The sequence below is a fragment of the Drosophila simulans genome, chromosome 3L (genome assembly GCF_016746395.2).
Source record: "Drosophila simulans strain w501 chromosome 3L, Prin_Dsim_3.1, whole genome shotgun sequence".
NCBI classification, from domain to species: domain Eukaryota; kingdom Metazoa; phylum Arthropoda; class Insecta; order Diptera; family Drosophilidae; genus Drosophila; species Drosophila simulans.
In genome coordinates, this window is record NC_052522.2 from 7,735,848 (window position 1) to 7,754,783 (window position 18,936).

General features: G+C 38.5%; 1 protein-coding gene across 1 annotated transcript in view; it reads left to right on the forward strand.

Annotated features, from left to right (window-relative positions):
- LOC6737182 (G-box-binding factor) overlaps positions 1-18,936 on the forward strand; it is a 22,851-nt gene continuing 3,915 nt past the window's right edge. Inside the window, exons 1-2 of the mRNA XM_016171054.3 lie at positions 1-1,068; positions 17,853-18,068. Of these exons, the coding sequence (XP_016030883.1) occupies positions 616-1,068; positions 17,853-18,068 (669 nt within the window). The 5' untranslated portion in view covers positions 1-615. The remainder of the gene's footprint in view (positions 1,069-17,852; positions 18,069-18,936) is intronic.

The window sequence follows — 18,936 nt, forward strand, 5'->3', positions numbered from 1 at the left end:
CAAGCAGGGTGACCCAAGCACATACTGTCTGCGAATTTGGCGGTAACATACAGTTTGGTCTTCCAGTTAGGTTTCCACCTCGGCCGGGAAAAGTCGCGCGAATTACAAGAAGCAGCAAACTGTTGAATAGTTGAAAAACAAGCTATTTATTAGCAGAACAATATTTCTGAATATACAATAACAACAGTACGCAGTAGAAAATCAAACAACAATTCAACGAATTAATATTGCCCAATTTTTCTGGATTTTAGTACAGTAAAGCTCAACAAATCGGACAGCAAAAGAAATCTAGCTGCGGCTTTATGAATTTTATTTTGTGTTATGCGCGCGCGAATAAATCGCAGAAATTGAATTCCATTGAATTTCTATTAAATTGAATTGGAAAAAATCGTTCGAGTGTCAAAAACTAATTGATTTGTGTGTGAGTGTGTGAAAGTGAACTTATGGGTGCGTGAAAAAATGCAATAATCCAAAGGGAAATACCGCTAAAGAGGAAAACATCAACAATGCCAATTTAAAAGAGACCAACGAAAAAAAAAAAAATAGCAGAGAAAGAGGCAGCATAAGGGAAAATTCAAATATATAAATAAAGAAATCCCGTTTTAGCCAATAGAAATGCACAAAACCACAACAAACATGCAGCAGACAACGGATCTTGACTTTGATTTCCAGATGCCGTGTCGCTATTTCAAAAGTTCTTTTGCGCGTTCGCTTTCGCTCAACAACAACAACAACAACAATGCATTGACATTGCCCAAGAAGCCGCCAACAAACGAGGCCAAACTACAACTACAACAACAACAACAACAACAACAGCAGCAGCCACTGGAGAATCAGGAATCGCTAGAGAGAGACAGCGAACAGGATTCCCCCTGCGCCACCCCGCCCCCCGCTCTGCCAGCACGACGTCACACCGCCAACATGATACACTTTGGCGCCGCTAATCAGCTGCTCACCGCCCAGCCGCCGCCCCATCCCCCTCAGCATCCACAACCACCGGCACAATCCGCCAGGAATCTCAATCTCGTCTGGCCAATGCAACCGACACATCAGCCAGCACAGCAGCAGGTTAGTACAGTAATCTCTGTGCCATGGAGAATTCTCGGAATTTTAATTCTCTAGTAATGCAAAATATTTAAAGTTATGAGGAAATGCAGTTAATACTGTGTAATTTAATTAACAATTCTTTCTGAATTCAAGTTCACTTTTCTATGACTTGGAATTCCCTGAAGTTCTGTTACGCGAGTGCCCACTGTATCACTTTATGCTTTCTTTGCTTGGAACGCGTCTCCGCCTCCCCTCTCACTCTGCCCCACATCCCCCGGCTCCCTTGCACCTTGCTATGTTGCCTTGGCATTAAAGAAAAAAGTTTAGTTTCCTTTTTGGAGCAACTGGATATTTATGTCACCTTGTTGTTTGTCACGTAGCCTTGACAGCCTCCCCTTAACAACCCCACTGCCCCCTCTTCAGCCCACAAAAATCGTCGCCTCCTTTGGCGTCTTGCAGTTGTTGTTGTTGTTATTATTGTTGTTGCTGGCCATGGTATGTCAAAGTTTTTGTTTCGCTGATTTTTTTAAGGTCAACTTGATTTATGTGCGAAAAGTGTCGTGTGTGGGTCGAAATTGGAGAGTAAACTTCACTTGGCATTGATAAGGGTGATAAGGGGGGATAGTTGGGGGGCTGAAGTGTAACATTTATTAAGTGTCTCAATGAATTCAGCAGCGAACATCAAGTGGAATTGAAAGTTGCATCAGGGTAACTTAGCTAAAAGAAATTGCTAGGTAATATTTCTAGGTAATATTACTATTTCATTTTTGTGCATTATTACATTAGGAATACAGGGTAATAACTTTTCTAATAACTTTCTTTTCCTCACTTCTCCTTCTTTCCTTTAACAGCTTAAAACATTTCCCAAGTTATTGCAACGAATTCTTTATATTTCCTCTGCCATAAAATCAGATGTTTCCACCTCCAATTTTCACTTCCTTTGATTTGAAGGCCTCTGCCGTCATCATACACCCCACCCCCCACACCCTTTGACCTTATCGAACAATCACAATATTTCCTCAATTCGTTCTCTAGCAAATATGCCATAATCACCCACCGATTCCGCTGAAAACTCAAGCGTAAACATCGAAAGCAAAACTTTTGTTTAAAGAAAATGCTAGCAAGGTCTTGGCCTAAACAGTAATTAGCCAAAGAATTACCGTGTGTTGTTTCAGCCCCCTCTATATTTTGTGTTATTTCGGGCCTAAAGCGTTCGAAAAAGCGACTGACTGCGTGCAAAGGTCAAGCTACAATTTAATGTTCGGATTTTGGCTTGGCGATTTCCCAGGCCAAAACGGGTGGACTTATATATCCGATTTTCGGTTTGAAATCGGCAGTCATAGCAACAGACTTTCAACAAGTTGATGGCCTTTTGTCTTGGGCATGCAAAACTACTGGCAATCGGATATGGCCAAAGCCCCCCTCCCCCAATCCCCCTCCCATCACAAGCCTCATTACGAAATGTCGCCAAGATTTTGCGGCTTTAATAGCTGCCGATAAAGCGTAATGAGAAAAAGTGGCAACAAAAGCTTGTTATTTTTATTTTATATATATATTTTCCTTTTTCTTTATGATTGTCACTTGATATTGTTGCCGGTTTCGTTTGTTTGCTGCTGCGGCCTCTTGGCCACACTTGAATGGCTCCGTTGTCGCATTATTTGAATTTTTCTAACGCAGCTGCTGCTGTTGCTGCTTTCCCTACTTGCAACTTGCAACTTGTGGTGTAGGAGTTGCATGCTCCACAGTTTCATCCTCCCGCGGAGTAGAGTTCATTGCATCGGGTTTTCACTTTCGATTGCCTGGCGGTGAAATAAAAAAAAAATAAAAACACTCAAGTATCAACAACAAACCGCATTCGTTGACAGCTGACTTACCAACTACAATGGCCATCGCTGGCAGGCGTGAATAGAAGTCAAATTACGTTGACCTTACGGGGTATATTACCCAATCCATCTGGCATTAACCCATCGAAGTCGAGCTAAGTTACGGTAACTAACCATCTTTTTTTTAGTCATTAACTATCCTTGTACTTGGCAAATAATTGTTAATGACACTTTTGAACTACAGTGGCATATTCGAATATTATTTTCAATTATGAGCACAAAACTTGAAAGAAAATGTTTGGGTTACATTTTAGTTGATAACTCTTACGTAATTGTATGTGGATTTTTGCGCTTGACTAATTATAATTTGCATGACAACTGCTTTAATTGTTATTCCTAATTACACTAAGTATGGCATTACCTAACCTTGATTTTGGGCTACTCCCTCACTATTCATACATCATCATCTCTTGTCATTCGGTGCGTTTAGCTCAAAGATTGTCATATCGCTGAAATGTCTTTATTATTTAAGTTATAAGACCATGACCAGCGTAGTAGTATTACATGGTAGCGTTTATATTTTTGCCTTTTCTAATTGTCGTTTAGGGTAATTGAAGGTAATTTCAGAGCATAATAAGGGATCGCATATCAAGCTACTGAATAAAGATTGAGACGAAGCGTAAAAAGTGCCTATGCATAAGTGCTCAATGTGACAAAAGTATTCGATAAGGTAAAAACTTAAAAAGCTGATCTTGCTGGATGAATTTTAATAGGGTCATAAATACGCAAGCTCAGCAGACTTCATTTTATCGAACCAGTAGTAATATTGTTTTCCCTAGCTCATCGAATACCAAAAATCTCTGCAAAATTAATATAAGGTTTAGTAACCCAAGTTATGTTGTTTCTCTAAGAATTCCCTTTTTTAAAATCCACAACCGAGTCACATTTGTTATAGAGTTCATTGGCTTACCATAAACTCCATAAACTAATGCAAATTTCTTCTCACATGTTCCCATTTGAAACGATGTCCATATAAATCTGCAGCTTTATTTATTTTCCCTGGGTAAAAGCCAAAGAAGAAACACCAAATTTCTTATAGCACTTCGTTGGAAATCCCAGGCCTCATCACCGCATCATCGCCTGTAGCCCCTTCTTCACATGGGATATGTACAATATGTGGGGGATATGGAAAGAGTGCTCCCGGCCATTCGGCCACAATTTCATTCCATCTGCTCGTCAATCGTCAACGCCACTGAGGTGGTGCCACAAAAGGGGGTGGTGGGTGTGTGGTGGTGTTGCAAGTGCCGAGGGGGCGTTGCAGAAGTGCAGACGCCACTTTGCCCCAGGTTGCATTACGCAAAGAGTGAAAAAAAGTAGATATATTGAAGCATGACGAAAAAGTTAATTGGATTATGAAGGCTTTTTTGGTACCCTCCAACAAAAATGTAAAAAAAAATAATAAATTATATAAACAAAAATTTGAAACATTTAGTTCCAAATAAAGCCAAGAATCTTGAACGGGATAAATTAAGTGCACTTAACTCAGCACCGATGGCTTAAAAAACTTCTAGCAGGTAACTTTTGGGCCAAGACTGATGGGCCGCCATTAAAAAAAAAGCTGTATGTCCGGGCCAAGGAATAAAATGAATGTGTCTGTTGATCTGGTGCATTTGGCGCTGGCCACAGAACGCATCGGGGAGTTGATTGCCCCGCCAGTCCACATAGCCCCCGATTTTCCCGGGATAGCTCCCACATAAATCGTCAGCGAAGGAAGGCAGAGAGAGAATTTCCTCGACAAGTGTGATATTTATTTATAGCCTGGCCAACGCGTGCGAATATTGCATGGACTAAAAAAGACCGAAAAAGCAAAAACACCGAGAGGAGAAGATGAATGCAGAAATGGGTTAACTTGACTTGAATGTTTTATTCATTTATAGCCGGCTAAGTGCAATGAATGAAATGCATAGAGGCGAAGAAGAAGCTGAAGATGCTGAAGAAATCATAACAATTTCTTTTCTTTTGATGTTTTTTTTTCCTTTTTTTTTTAAGATTGAATAACCGTAACAATCGCAACTGTCAAGACAATTTGGGAAATATTTTAAAAGGAGCTTCGTGTCTGCATTGGCATTCCAATTTGGCCGCTACTCCATGGCTCTATGGCTAAAATCTCAACTTGGCCAAGTATTTCCATTTGGCAAGTCTCTTGATTGACGGACTGGATGGCTGAATGGCTGAATGGCCGACTGACTGATTGACTGACTGACAAAGTGAGCTAGCTGGCTGGCTGGTCCAAGTCATTTTGCATTTTGGCCTGATCGTGAAATCGTCTTTCATCGCCGCAGTCTCATTAGGCATTTTCCCAAGCCGGAAACTATTTGGCCATAATATTTGGTCATCTCACCAACTTTTCCCCCACTCTTTTCAGCGCTTTTGGATTGACACATTGAAATAGTTTGCGTTTACCTAGGACTGGTTTAACTAAAGTTTGCTTTTCCATTTCATTTTTTATATTTTTTTTGGTCAACTTTTATTTGCGTTTGGGCAATCACTTAAACGCCTCGAAAGTGCAAAAGAAAAAGAGTAAAGTAGAGTACAATTAGGTTTGGTAATAGAAAAATTGCTTCACATAAGGGGAAACAGATTCAAGTGCTTCCACTAAGTAATTGCTGAAAAATCAGGAAACATCGAAGAGGAGGGAATGCTATATATATAAAGCACTTCAAACAAATGGAAATTTCAGCAGCAACATCTCTGTTGCACGAAATTTAATTCGTTCTTTATTAACTCAATTAATCAAATGCGAACATAAATTTTGCAGATATAAATTTCAGATTTATTTGGCATAAATAGCTTAATTTTTTTCCTGATTTTTCCACCACTCAAAGTAAACAAAGTAATTAAATAAACTTGTTTAATTATTTTTTGGAATAATAATACATTGAATGTTTATCTTTCAACGAAAGTAAATGATGGAAAAACCGAAAGTTATGAGTACACTAGATATTTTTACTAGTGGTTTTTGGTTCAAAGTTAAAATGAGTACATTTTATGATTCATTACTAATTTTTGGTACAAAAATCATAGATTTTCATTTAACCTGCAAGCAATACAAGAAAACTAGCTGGTTAATAAACAAAGTTTACTAGCGTGAAGCCGCCAGACCATGACCATCTATATCATATAATAAAAGTCTGAGAGACAAGTTCTCTTTGCTTTTTCGCAGTTTTAGTTTGGTGGCTCGTAGTGAGTTCATCAAGTGTAAAACAATAACAACGAAAAAGGCCGCAAAAAAAAAATAACGAAAATACAACAAAAAAAATGAAGAAAAAACCGCTCAGCAGAGCAGCAAATTTCAAAAGGCGGAATTGCGCCGATAACAAAACTACAACAACAATAGGAGCAACAAGGTAAACCGAAATTAAAGTAAAACATCCACGAAAAAAAAGTTGGACCCGCAGTGAACGCGTTTCGCTGCGTTTGTCCGCGTTCCCCTTCAGCAACCACCCTCGGCGATCGCCGAAAACTACAGTGAAACTTCAGTAACTGAGAATTCTCGAAAACAAAATATGTTGTACTTAGTTTGTTTAGAACTTTTGAAAGTAGAATTCGTTGGGATATCAACTGGGAGACTTTTCATTCTCTAAAATTTCATAATATTCTAGTTTGATTATTTAGTAACTAATAATAATACTTTCATACCAAACAACCTCTTATGTAATGCATACTTGAAGTAAATCAATACGAATCATTTTGACTTTTGTTAACTACTATTTAAGTTTAATAATGTTATTATCAGCTTCTTTAACAAATTTATAGGCAATTTACTTCAGTAAAAATATATTTTTCAACCAGCTTGTTTTTTTATGTAAGACACTCTGACTTCCGTGGAAGCTTCACTGTTGCTCATGACGTACTGCGTTGCGCATGCGTACCTGTTGAGTGCTGTCCCCCCTTTTACCCCTTTTTACTCAACTTTTCGAAGAGAAAAACAGGGGAGTTTTAAAGCTGGCGGAAATAATAAATTCTAGCCTCGACAACAGCAACAATTGCTGCTTCTTCTGGTTGCCTTGGTCTTTGTCTTCATTCGCTGAATTCTCCCATTACATGTAGACATGTAGCGTACACATGTCAAGTTGGAGACGCAATCAAAGCAGGAACTGCCCACATTTTCCCCCAGTGCATTTTCCATTTCTGTTTCGGAGAAACTCTTTTCCTTTTTGCGCATATAACTTTTCGTTATAAAAACGATTGTTTTATCTAGATTTGGATTTTTTGTTTGGATGCGTCTGAAGCGTAACAACTAAATTAACAACGTTTAGATTAAAACGTATTTTAAACAAGCTGAGAGAGAGAAAGAGAGAGGGAGAGATGAAAAGGGGTCAACAAAGAAAGATGTTGTGGGAAAATGTGAAATTTCATTGATAAGGGTTCTGGGAGGTTTTAAACCTAAGACAGCGTGTGAAATGTAAGCTTTTGAAGGAAAGGCGAAAATTCAGTGAAGCAAAAATATTTAAATTACTCATAGGACTTTCTTGCTGTGTGCTTAAATTAATTAATATTTACGCTACAGAAAGCCTTTTGTTTGCCCGATGCTCATAACTAATTTCCGAGCTTAAGTTGCTTAGTTTCAACTTCACTTAAAGCCAGGGCCCCAAAAAAAAAAGGATAGCTACAACAAATAAGGTCAACAGCGCAGCTTATAAAGGTCATGGGGCAATAATAGGGGTGGTTCTCGGTTGGGTGGGCGGTGGTCCATGGAAATGATGCCCCAAGTGACAGAGGAAAAAGATCTCGGCTCGAGGTTGCGAATTCTTTGGCTGCATTACAACAACAGAATGCTGAATGCAGAATGCAACAGAGGGAGAAAGAATGGCGCAAATGCAGAAAGAGAACGAGCAATGAACATTGAAATAATGATAGCCCCGGGGTGTCGAGAAGGGGAAAAGCGGTGGAAAAGCGGAGGAAAAGCGAAGGCATATCTGTGGATGCTGTGGCTCAAATCAAAATGCAGCCAAAACAATGCAGCCAGCAAGACAATGGAATGGGGATAGGGGATCAACCACAGAGGGTGGGGCAGAAAGAGGGGGGAGGGCAAAAGGGGAGGCAACTGCACCCCACAATGCAGCCAGACCATTAATGAAAATGGCCAACAGAGCTGCCACCAAAATGCATGGAAAACTGGCAAGAGCGGCGCACAAATGCTAGAAATGGAGATGGAAACTTAGTGCACTTGAAAAAAATCGTTGTGCTTGATAATGAATTTTTAAAATAAATTTTAATCAATTCGAAATTAATAATAGAGTGTGCTGGAAAAACTATAAAACCATTTATAAATAAAAATTTTATATTTCTTGAAAAAAATAATTCGTTAAAGCTTGCAAATCGTTAAAGTAGCAATAAACATTTTTTTTTCAGTGTGGAGTGGTTTTGTGGGGTCTGCCCGCATTGTTTTCATTTGCTACGTTTTCGCATGCTTAATTATGGCCATTGACATGCAACGTGTTGCACTAGTCCGAGCAGTGGCAGCAACAGCAACAGCATCAGCAACAACAACACCATTAACAAAAAGTATCTACGAGATACACAAACTAATAAGCAAAACAGAGCTCGACGGGATGCTGGCTTTTTTGCTCGGCTCTAGGCCCTATCAAATTAATCATTCCGTATCACATTTCGCCAGCTATGTGCATTTATAGCTCTATTTCCCCACTTTGGTTCGGAATTTATCTTTTTTGTCTGCGACATAAATTACACGCATTCGCTGCTGGCGGAAGGGAAAAGTGCTCTTTAAATTTAGTTTATTTTGCACGCCCCTTTTTTTTGCTGTCTTTTTGCCTTTTTGGCGGCTCATAAATCTCTTGGTTTACAGTTTGCCATGCACAATATTTTAATTGCCGCCACTGTTACAGTTTCTGTATCTGTATCTCTCCGACTGAAAAGTATCTCACGAATTGAGTTGCAAGCGCGCCAAGTATCTCGCAGATAGTGTTTATGGCCAGACTTTCTCTATGGCCATTTAAAGTTCTAGTTCAGGTTGAATGGAATTCGAGTGGAATTTATGGCACTTGTGGCGTTTAAACAAGCGACAAGTAAACAAATAAAGGAACTATTAGACTGCAGCTCTTTTATATGCTTTTAATATTTTTATTGGCAATTAAAAGATGTTTATGTTTCTTGCTATTATTATTTTAAGCATAAACTACAAATATAATATGCATACTAATTCTTCCACCTCAAAAGAACATCCCACACTAGTTTTTCCCAATGGTTCTGCATCTCACTTCCTGTCTACCCGTTTAGATTTAAATTTTCATAAGTGTTCTTTCCCACTCGCGTGTCATTTTTGCTGGCCAAAATTAAAACGCTAATGAGCCGCCTCACTCTGGACGCGCACATTAACATAAATTGAAAAATATTATAATTAACAAACGTATTCCCGGCTCCCAGCTGAATATATGTTGAGTGGTAATTAAACGCAATTAGCCAATTAGCATGGGTCATCAGCGGCGCCCAAGTCTAGAAAAATGGTCAAAAAGTACCACCAACAAAAATGCCAACAACACACGACTTCCGTTAGAATTTAAAAAACATATTCGAAATGCCTTTTTGTTGTTGCCGTCGAGAGCGTGCAAATTGCTGTCCCAATTTTTCAAGCATAAAAACAGCCGAGCGAGAGAGACAGACACACAGTGTTAGAGCGAGACAGCGCGGTGAAGTTGCTTAAATAGAAAAACACAAAAAAAAAACAATTTAAAAATATATTTTGCAAGTCGGCTAAGGCAAACGAATGGACAGACACATAAAAAAGAATTATTATGTAATTTTCGCATTACTCTTTTCTTGCCGGCTCTTTTGTGCATATTACTTGGATTTCCTCAGCTATTTTGTTTATATCTTTTTTTTTATTATTTTTTTTTGGTTGGACAATCAGCGTTTGGATGTGGATTAGGGAGTGCTGGGCATTTATGTGACTAAGGTGTGTTTGCAGTGGCAAGGCATTTGATCTATAATTGCGCAGATATCCCATGAGCATTAGATCTTAAGGTGATCTTGGGTTGATTGGATTTTTCAGTGAGTTTTAATTACATTTACGTAGATATGATCTTGTTTTCCTCGTTGGAGAGAGTTTTTATTAAATTACACATATATGCAAATTCTCTTTAAAAGTTGAAGACATAAAATGTATAAAATGTATTTCAAACATGCTTGATTTTAAAACAATGAGATAATAGAATCCACATGCCACATATAGTTTCGAATGGCTTTTCTCACCTCATGTTGAACTTTGCTATACTTTCGTATTCAGTTCGTTGAACCTTTTACCAAAAAAGCCGCACACCAGAAAAGTGAATTCTGCCAAAAAAAAACACTGAAAACCAAAAAGAGTTTGCCGAAAGACATAAAAAATAAATATATATACGTAATGAATTGGCTGAGATGCTCACATGGAATAGCGTGCCTGATAAATAATGTAAAAATGCTGAAGTTAGCTGCGGTCGTCCGACGACGTGAACTGAAACTTTAAGCGCAAGTCGAAAATTATGCAAAAAAAAAAAAGAAAAGACACAAAAAAGGAAAATAACAACAACAAAATAAAAGGCAGTAAGAAATATCGTAAAACCAAATCGCAGACACTTGAAGCGTGTTGGGGCTCTAAAGTGTCTCACCTGCCGGTCCACAACCAAACGCCTTGCCCGAAACACCCAACCACCCACCACCCACAAATCCGAGTGGCCTTGAAGAGAGAAATCCTTGACATTAGCTCGGCAAACGTTGGAAAAGAGAATGAATGAGTGGGGCTTGTGCCTGGGCCATAGAGTTTGCCCACCGAAGTGCTCCCAATTAAATTGCATTTGCAAGGAGCTCGAGATGCGGAGGATCCGAACAATTGATGTAACCCGCCACTAACACAAACACACTGAATTATGAGGCAGCCACAAGAGGCGCATAAATAAAACCAGGAAAAAAAATGAATCGAAGACAAGAACGAAAAAACAAAAAATCGTGCTGAAACCTCTGTTCAGCTCATCATTTATGCACAGGGTGTTCAGACCTTAGTCCCCTTTATTCCTCCAGGCCCCACTGCTCCCCCCAAAAAAAACCTCTTGATACCAAAGCAGCGGTAAAATTTGCTGCACGAGTGTCGAACCTATTTGTAGTTATCAGAAAATTAAAAAGAACGTGCCAGCCGAAGTGGCTAATAAATGGGGCTCCATTGCAGGGGGGTGCGGGGTTTGGGGTGTGGGGCTGGGGGTTTGAGCCTATGTTACATGAGGAGCGGTCGTGCGAATGCGTTTAACTGTTAATTCTGGGCGCTGAGTGAATTCAATTGATGCGAGCACAAAGCTCCACAAAATGTAGCTAAATGACAGCCCATAAAAATAACAGTTAATGGAGCAAGAAAATGTGATGCTAAAAGGTGCCAAAAATAACATTAAGTACCTAAATCAAATCAAAATAATACTTTCATTAAAGTTACGCACAGTTTTTAGACCTAAAAACAGGGAATTCCGCTTAAATCAGATTGAATATTTAAAAATGATTAAAAAAGTAAAGAAAACGTAATGTTCTATAATTTTTACAATTATAATATGGTAGTTACTCATAGTTTCCATATAATTATAAAAGTTAATTGTACTCTATAGTTTAGAGTATAAAAAGTGAAATTATTTAACTTCAAGTTCTTTAAAGTTTTTCTATAGCCTTGTCCGTGGCTAATTTTAATAACTCCTCAGCAAAGGGCAAACTTAAATGAGGAAGAGAATGCAATTACCTATCCCACTCCTACCAACTGATAGAAACAGGTAGAGATGATGGTCAGAAGCGTTCTGTTCGGTTCGGGCCTGGCCCAAACCATCCGTCAATAGCCAAGCACAATTTTCCAGTTCCGCTCTTTGCGCACTTTGCCTGTCGCTTTGCATTTCCGTTCTGCCCCTCCACCTTTACCCTCCTCCCGGTCGGCGCCCCTCCTTTTGCCTGGTCACCGAAGGCCAATGGCTTTATGGAATAATGTTTAAAAACTATACGTTTGTGTATATGTATGTATATGCATGTACCGTGAAAAACAAGTCTTCGGCCCACACAGCAAACTCCCTGTGAAAAAGAGTCGCAACGAAGTCCGACTGGAAAAACGTTCTCGCACTCAATCAACTTGGAAAATTTAATTTCGTGTACCCAATTCGAATGGCGGAGAGCCATCAACATCAAACGTCAGAAAGCAGTTCGAATCTGGCCAAATCTCAGGCGTGAAGAAAAGGCTTCTCGGGGCCACGACGACGGAATCGAGAATCGGGAATTCTCTATTAATTCAATTGAGTTCTCTGGGGCTATTTTTTTTTCTTTTTTTTTTGGCTTCATTAGAACGGAAAGTTGCTCACGGACAGCGAGTTTAATCGAATTGCGAAGGGGCGTAATCAATCCATTTGCGTGATTTGCAAGAAACATTCTCCAAGCTGGCAAAAATAAGAAAGAAACTCTCGAAAAACATTTCTCAAGTGTTTGGCCCAAGAGAGCGAATCGAATATGCTAACAAAAAAATATGCCCCAACCTCTTGAATTCTGTAAAAAGTGGCTGCAACTATCAGCCGCCGGCCAATTGAACCCATTTTTGAATGATAGAAAGAAACCTCAAAAATTACAAAAAAATATATATCTGCCAAAAATTGAATTGAAAATTGATTGACAATGAGAAATATGAAGACTGTAGGTATTAAATAGGCAAAATAAACACAAACATTTGTAAAGTAGACAGCAAATATTAGATAACTGACAAAAATATACATATGATATACAATAAAATATTAAACGGATAAATAGCTCGTCGTGTGCCAATTAAACCTGATTATCTCTGCTCAACTTAAAGTTTGTTCATTTAATATTTACACGACCAGGTGGAAAGACAAACAGCCAGCGGTTGTATTACACAACCGGGTAAATATAGACAGATTGCCGGAAAAGTTACGGGCCAAGCTTACGGAGTTTAACGAAAAAGGTCGGCGGACAAACTTGCGGATTCGGATTGACAGACGGCAGAAACAAGAATTGTACATTGACAGATTGACAGGGGAAAAACTTATATATATATATAACTTATATTTCTTTGTCTGTCAGTTGGGAAAACTTTTGGTGTCTCATTTAATGCTTAATATCAATCAAATTTATTTCACTTCAGTATTTTATTAATTAAGTTCTGTTACTCGTGTGCGCAAATTTCATAACCTTGTTATATGAGCATTTTTAATAAAGTTTTTCATTAAATAATTATTTCATTAAATTTATTTAGTATTTTCGCACATCAATTGCACATCTATCAAATAGTTAACAACAAAAATTAAGATAAAATCATTTAATTTGTATATCAAATTGTAAAGCACTTAATTCTCCACTTCTCCTCCTTCGTGTAACCTTTTTTAATTTTTGCAACTCCTCCATCAATTTATCATTATTTTTCCACAATAAATCTTGTTAAATAGATCAATTTAACATCGCCAATAATGCAAAATATATCATCAAATTAATTAAATTGGTTTTTGCTCATTTTCATTTTGTATTGACTATGGAAATCGACATTGACTGGCCCGAAAGAAAACCCAACACTGGGAGGTCAGACAATTGAAATAGATTATGCGTAAAAGGGCGGCCGACAAAGGGGGCGTGTCGGCCAACGCCCACAAACAAAAGAAAGGCAGGAAGGTGAATAATTGAAAAAGGTGGGGATTCTGTGCCCAGTTAAAGAGACAATGAGGAAACAACAAAGGGCTGCGTTTGAGCCCCATTAGAGGGCCATTTAAAACACATTTAACCAACCCGTTCAAGCCAAATCAGCTTACACAACAAGTAAACAAAAGCCAAGTCCGTCCATCCGCCGACTGTCGCTGATTGTTGGCTTTGGTTTTGGTTTTGGTTCACTGTCAATGCAATTGGCGGGGAATAGTTGGAATACTTTTACACATTTGAAAACGGGAAGAGACTATCCAGCAGCGCACTGGAAAAAAATACATAGTTAGTAATAGCTCTCTGTAGAATTTTAGCAATTAATTTCTAATTGTACCATTCTTTCTTAAGTTTCTACAATTTTATAGATGAGTAAGTAAAAGTAAGGCAATTTTTTTCACTGTACAGATAGGCTGCGATAGACACTGACACATTGCAGGTAATCAGCCAAGCTTGGGCCTAATGAAGGTCAAACCCGTTGACAGATAGATATCCACGTCTCCATCTCCATCTTCAATCATTGGCAACAATCGGAGCCACTTTTTTTGATCGAAAATAGTTCCAGCTGAGGGCACACGTCACGCAACATTCAAATATTCAGATGCAAGTGCGAGTGCGAGGAAGTTGCTGTTTTGAAATTAACCCAATTTCCGTGCAAATGACAAAATGAAAATGAAAACGGAAAACAAACTAAAAAGAAAATATAATGACTGCGACAAAAAATGAGCAGAAATTCCTTGGCAAAAGCCATCGTAATAATAAACGGCAATCAGCGAATCTTTAAGATTGCCGACGTAAAAAGATTAAAAAAAATTAAAAAAACAATTGAAGTTAGTCATTGTTTTGTGTGTTTTTGGTTTTGTCATGTGAGAAAGTCGTGCCAAATGCAGATCTTAAACCATAACCATAATGACAATTATCCATATAGCCGCCTGATGGAGCGAAATTCAAAGTTGAATTCCATTCGGCGGAGCAGCTGCCTACAAATCGCTGAGCAAATCCAGGCAATTACCACCCACTCATTACGGCTTCATCTCATTGTAATGGCATAATATTTTTAAGCTCATTTTTCTATGCATTTTCATTTTCCTAGTTTTTCTTTGCACTTTCTGTATGTCTGTCTGTTTGCCTTGAAAATGATACAAAGGGGAAGTTGAATTTAAAGCGGAAAGTGTGCCAGGCATGGCTAAAATGGAAATAATGCAAAATCTCAAGCCCTTAATCGAGTTAGTCAGAGTTTTGGTATTGGAGATGAATACCATTATTTGAAGTTTTTGCAATTTTTGCATATATTTGTCTAAAAAAAAGAAATTGCATAACTGGAAACAGGCTTTATACTTAATAGTTGAATTTTGTACATTAAAGTGAAAAATTATATTTTCCAATACTAGTATTTCAAAAGCACTTTGTTCTACCCATCTTCCTGTTTGCCTTCCTGCCTCTTGATACAAAAAAAAAAAAGAACCCCATCATTTTCCACTTCCTGTTGCAACACTTTAATTAGTTGCAGCTTCATTGTGAGCAAATGGGTTTAGTTATTTAGTCAGAAATGTTTTTGTGATCGCATTGCAGACTAAATAAAGCGAGTCGGATCTGTTGGAGATTGTGGGGATCTCGTCAGCGAAGCGTGAACTGCTATTTGACCCTTTTTCCCCATCGGCCACACCCACACACACATGCATTCCGCCCCCTTTAACATGCTGGTACATCGGTTCGGTTCTAGCGCAAAACAATTTAAATAACAACGACAACGGAGTTGGTAATGGAGACGAGCCAAGTTTCATGGCATATGTATGGCCTGGGAATTGGCCATCATCAACGCTCCGTCTCTTTCGGGCCAACAATCGCCGTCTCTTTCGTGCGTGGCAACCCTTTTTAGCACACTTGTTGCCATGGCCCCCGCTCGCCCCCCAAAATCTCCTTCAATTGCAGATTACTGGAGCATGCAATTGTTGGCTGCTTTTGCTGTTGCTGCCTATTTGAAATGCAGATTTCTTCTGCTTGTTGCGGCGCTTTTATTTCATTACATATAAATAGCACATTGACGAGCTTGGATGTGGGAGGATGGGAAGATCTACTTCTATGAAACGCACTGTCATATTAGCCAGCTCTACATCCTTTGCATTCACGTGTAAATATGTAGGTATATGTAGATGGGAATGTGCAAGATTCTTTAACTGAAGAACGGCAATTGCATTTGCAATTGACATTTTGTTGCCAACGAAGAAAACAGGAAAGTTCTAGATGCCAAGAAGACTTGGCTTTGGAATGGGGTTACACAACCCAGACTCACCCGCACTGTAAACTTATTTACCCCTCTGCAGAGATAATACATATAATTTCTACCTGCTTGTTTTCCTGTGAATTGTAACGCATTTTAATTAGTTTGTTTGGGTTCTGAACTCCACCTCATGCAAATTAGTTCGAGGCGAGAATGTGGGAGTTCAGTTCACAAGAATCCAATTATGCTTGCAAAAGTCTGGAGCCCAAGTTGAAAACTGATTACTTGAGAAGTGGATTTTTATATGCAATATACCCTTACGTAATTGCTTTTCCGTTCAGATTGCCAAGGAAATGGGCATGTTTCGCCTGCCCAAAGATATTCTTAATTAAAACCAAATGAAAATTCATTAAAAATAATTGATAAGTGATTCCGGAATTGGAATGCAGGAAGAAACCTGGGAATATTCTCATATGCATATTAGATAGAAATCCAAGAATGATACATTAATGGGAATATAAGAACATCATTCTTTCACATGGGAAAAGTATCTTAGGTTAGTCGGTTAAATTTGGCTTTAGGAAATAGTTGTTTCTTTAACATTTAAATTCCGGAAAAGTGTTAGTTGATTCATTGGGTGAAAAATAAATAGTATACAAATTATATGGTCGAGCAGCTATAATTACATATACAATATTTTAAGCAAATAGCACGAATATTGCCAATGCACACGCTTTAAGCTGTTCATTAACAATTATTTATTTCCTATTTTGGCCTTTGGGGCAACAAAACCATTTCATCTCCCCGCAAAATCTTGTTTTTGGCCGTTATGCCTATAATCAATAAATCAAAACCAAAAACGAAACAGCAAGAAAAAAAAGCGGCAAATGCATTCATTAACAAGCGTAAAATTGCACCAAATTGAGTTTTGAGCTGACCACATTTTTGGTTTTTCCCTGCAGCCATGGAAAGGGGGGCGGTTGCGGCCTGGGTGTGGGCGTGGCAGTCTGGAAAACCGCAAATGATAATTTGCATTGTGCCAATAACAACAAAGCAAACATTTGCAATCAAATTTGATGAAAACTCTATTTTTTTTGTCTATGTCTTTTCGGTAATTTGTCTTTTGGGCAGTGGGCGTGAGCGTGGGCGTGAAAAGTGGGCTAAAAGAGATTACATCATTAGTTGGTCCAAATACTGGAGGTCAGACTTCAAATGATTTATGTAGCAACATGAAGAGTAATTGTCTTTTTCGCGTTTTCTTTATTTCTATCATTTATTAATGGACTACCTGTGAAAACGAAATTTTGAAAAATTTTGTAATGTCATTTCAATGGTATTTAGTTTGAAATTTTCTTTGCTTAAATTAATAAATATGTAAAAAAAATTTAAATGTCTGATCTAGACAGTTTTGTAATTTAACTACATTTCATGGTCTAATGTTCTCATGCTTTTTAAATTTGTTTCTTCATTTTGTATATTAACTTCTATAAGTTTCCCCATTTATAATTTCGAGTTGTGGGTCAAAGTCTTTGAAAAAATGATGTTATAAAAGAAAAAGTAAACCGTGAACATAAAAAATGGGCAAAATAAAAGCAAAGTTATATGAAAACATGGTTGGCCAGAGTCAAACGGGTTATGCGCTTGACCAGCTAACTCGCTATATCCACAGCCTTAATAAATGTGGAAAATGTTAAGTATACCAGAAATTTAAAGCCATGCAGTGTGTGGAGTAATGTACAAAATAAATACAAAGGAGGCGAGTGCGAGTATTGTGTAAATAATTTTCTCTAATTAATTGTACAACTTTGGATGGTCTGGCTGGTGTTAAAGCTGCTCACCTGAGCCTTTCCGCTTTTGGTGGTTTTTATATGCGCGGGATTTCGCATTAAAAGCGAACCAGCCTGCCAGCCACTGGGTGGTTGTCCAACACTTTGACAACATTTTTCAAATTGCAATTTTCGTTTTTGCCCGGCTAATTTAACGCGCATTTTTCTGGCATTTTTCTTTAACTTATCCATATATGTATTTATTTGTGACAACATTTGCAGGATGCCAACATCTTGGCCGCACCCAGCCACCACATCCAGAGCCACATTTATGACTTGCCACAGCAAATGCAGCCACATCAGCACCACCATCACCACCACCAGCAGCAACAACAACCACAACAACAACAGCAGCAGCAGCAGCAACAACATCAACTAAATGTCGAGGCTGTCATATTGCAGAATCAGGTGGATACATTGCATTGGCAATTGAAACAGGTGAGTGAATGAGCCGGCGAAAGGCACAGCAAGAAATCCGCAACGAAACAAAAGACTCAAGACACAAACGTGACTTGTGATTTCTGTTCTCGACTGGAGGAAACTGTGTTAAGTGCCAAGTCAACCCAACAACCCCACAACAAACCCCATCTCGATCTCGATCTGCTTTGGCTGAAAACTTCTGTTGCCCTCCTTGGATCAACCTGTTTTCCTGTCTCTGGCATTTTTTATTCAAATAGTTCTCACGCTTAATTTACTCAAATCGGAATGGAAATGGAAATGTGCGAGATGTGGGGAACGATTCAGTCATCAGACATACTCGCTTGTTAGGTTTGGTTCTTTTACACTGTTATTTTTGTTAACAATTCTTTAATTCGGCATATTTAGATTCTATTGAGTCCATTTATTGCAAGAAATTGGGAATTTCTTAAAAGAATATTTTTTTTAATACCTGATACTCCAATTATATAACTTTTTATAACAACAGTTTGTATATATATTCTTGATATTTGTGTGATGTTTTACACGTGTAGCAATCGAGGCATTTCCTTTCTTCATAGTTCCTCCCCGGTGAGGGCCAAATGCCTGCCCCATCGCAATTAGGCGGCAGAATTCTTCTTGGACGCTTAATTATAGACTCCACACTGCGAGTCGGACGGACTTTTCTATACATTGCTTTGTTCTGGTCTTTGGTCAACGTGGGTCTTTCATTGTCTTTCGACCATTTCCTTTGGCCAACAGCTGCATTAATTTAATACTTCCTCACAAAAGGTTGCTAATGGAGCTGACGGGTTTCTGCCTTCTGAAAACCTCTTACTGTTAAAGTGAGAAGCGCCAGATTGAGTCTAACAATTCTGATTGGTATCTA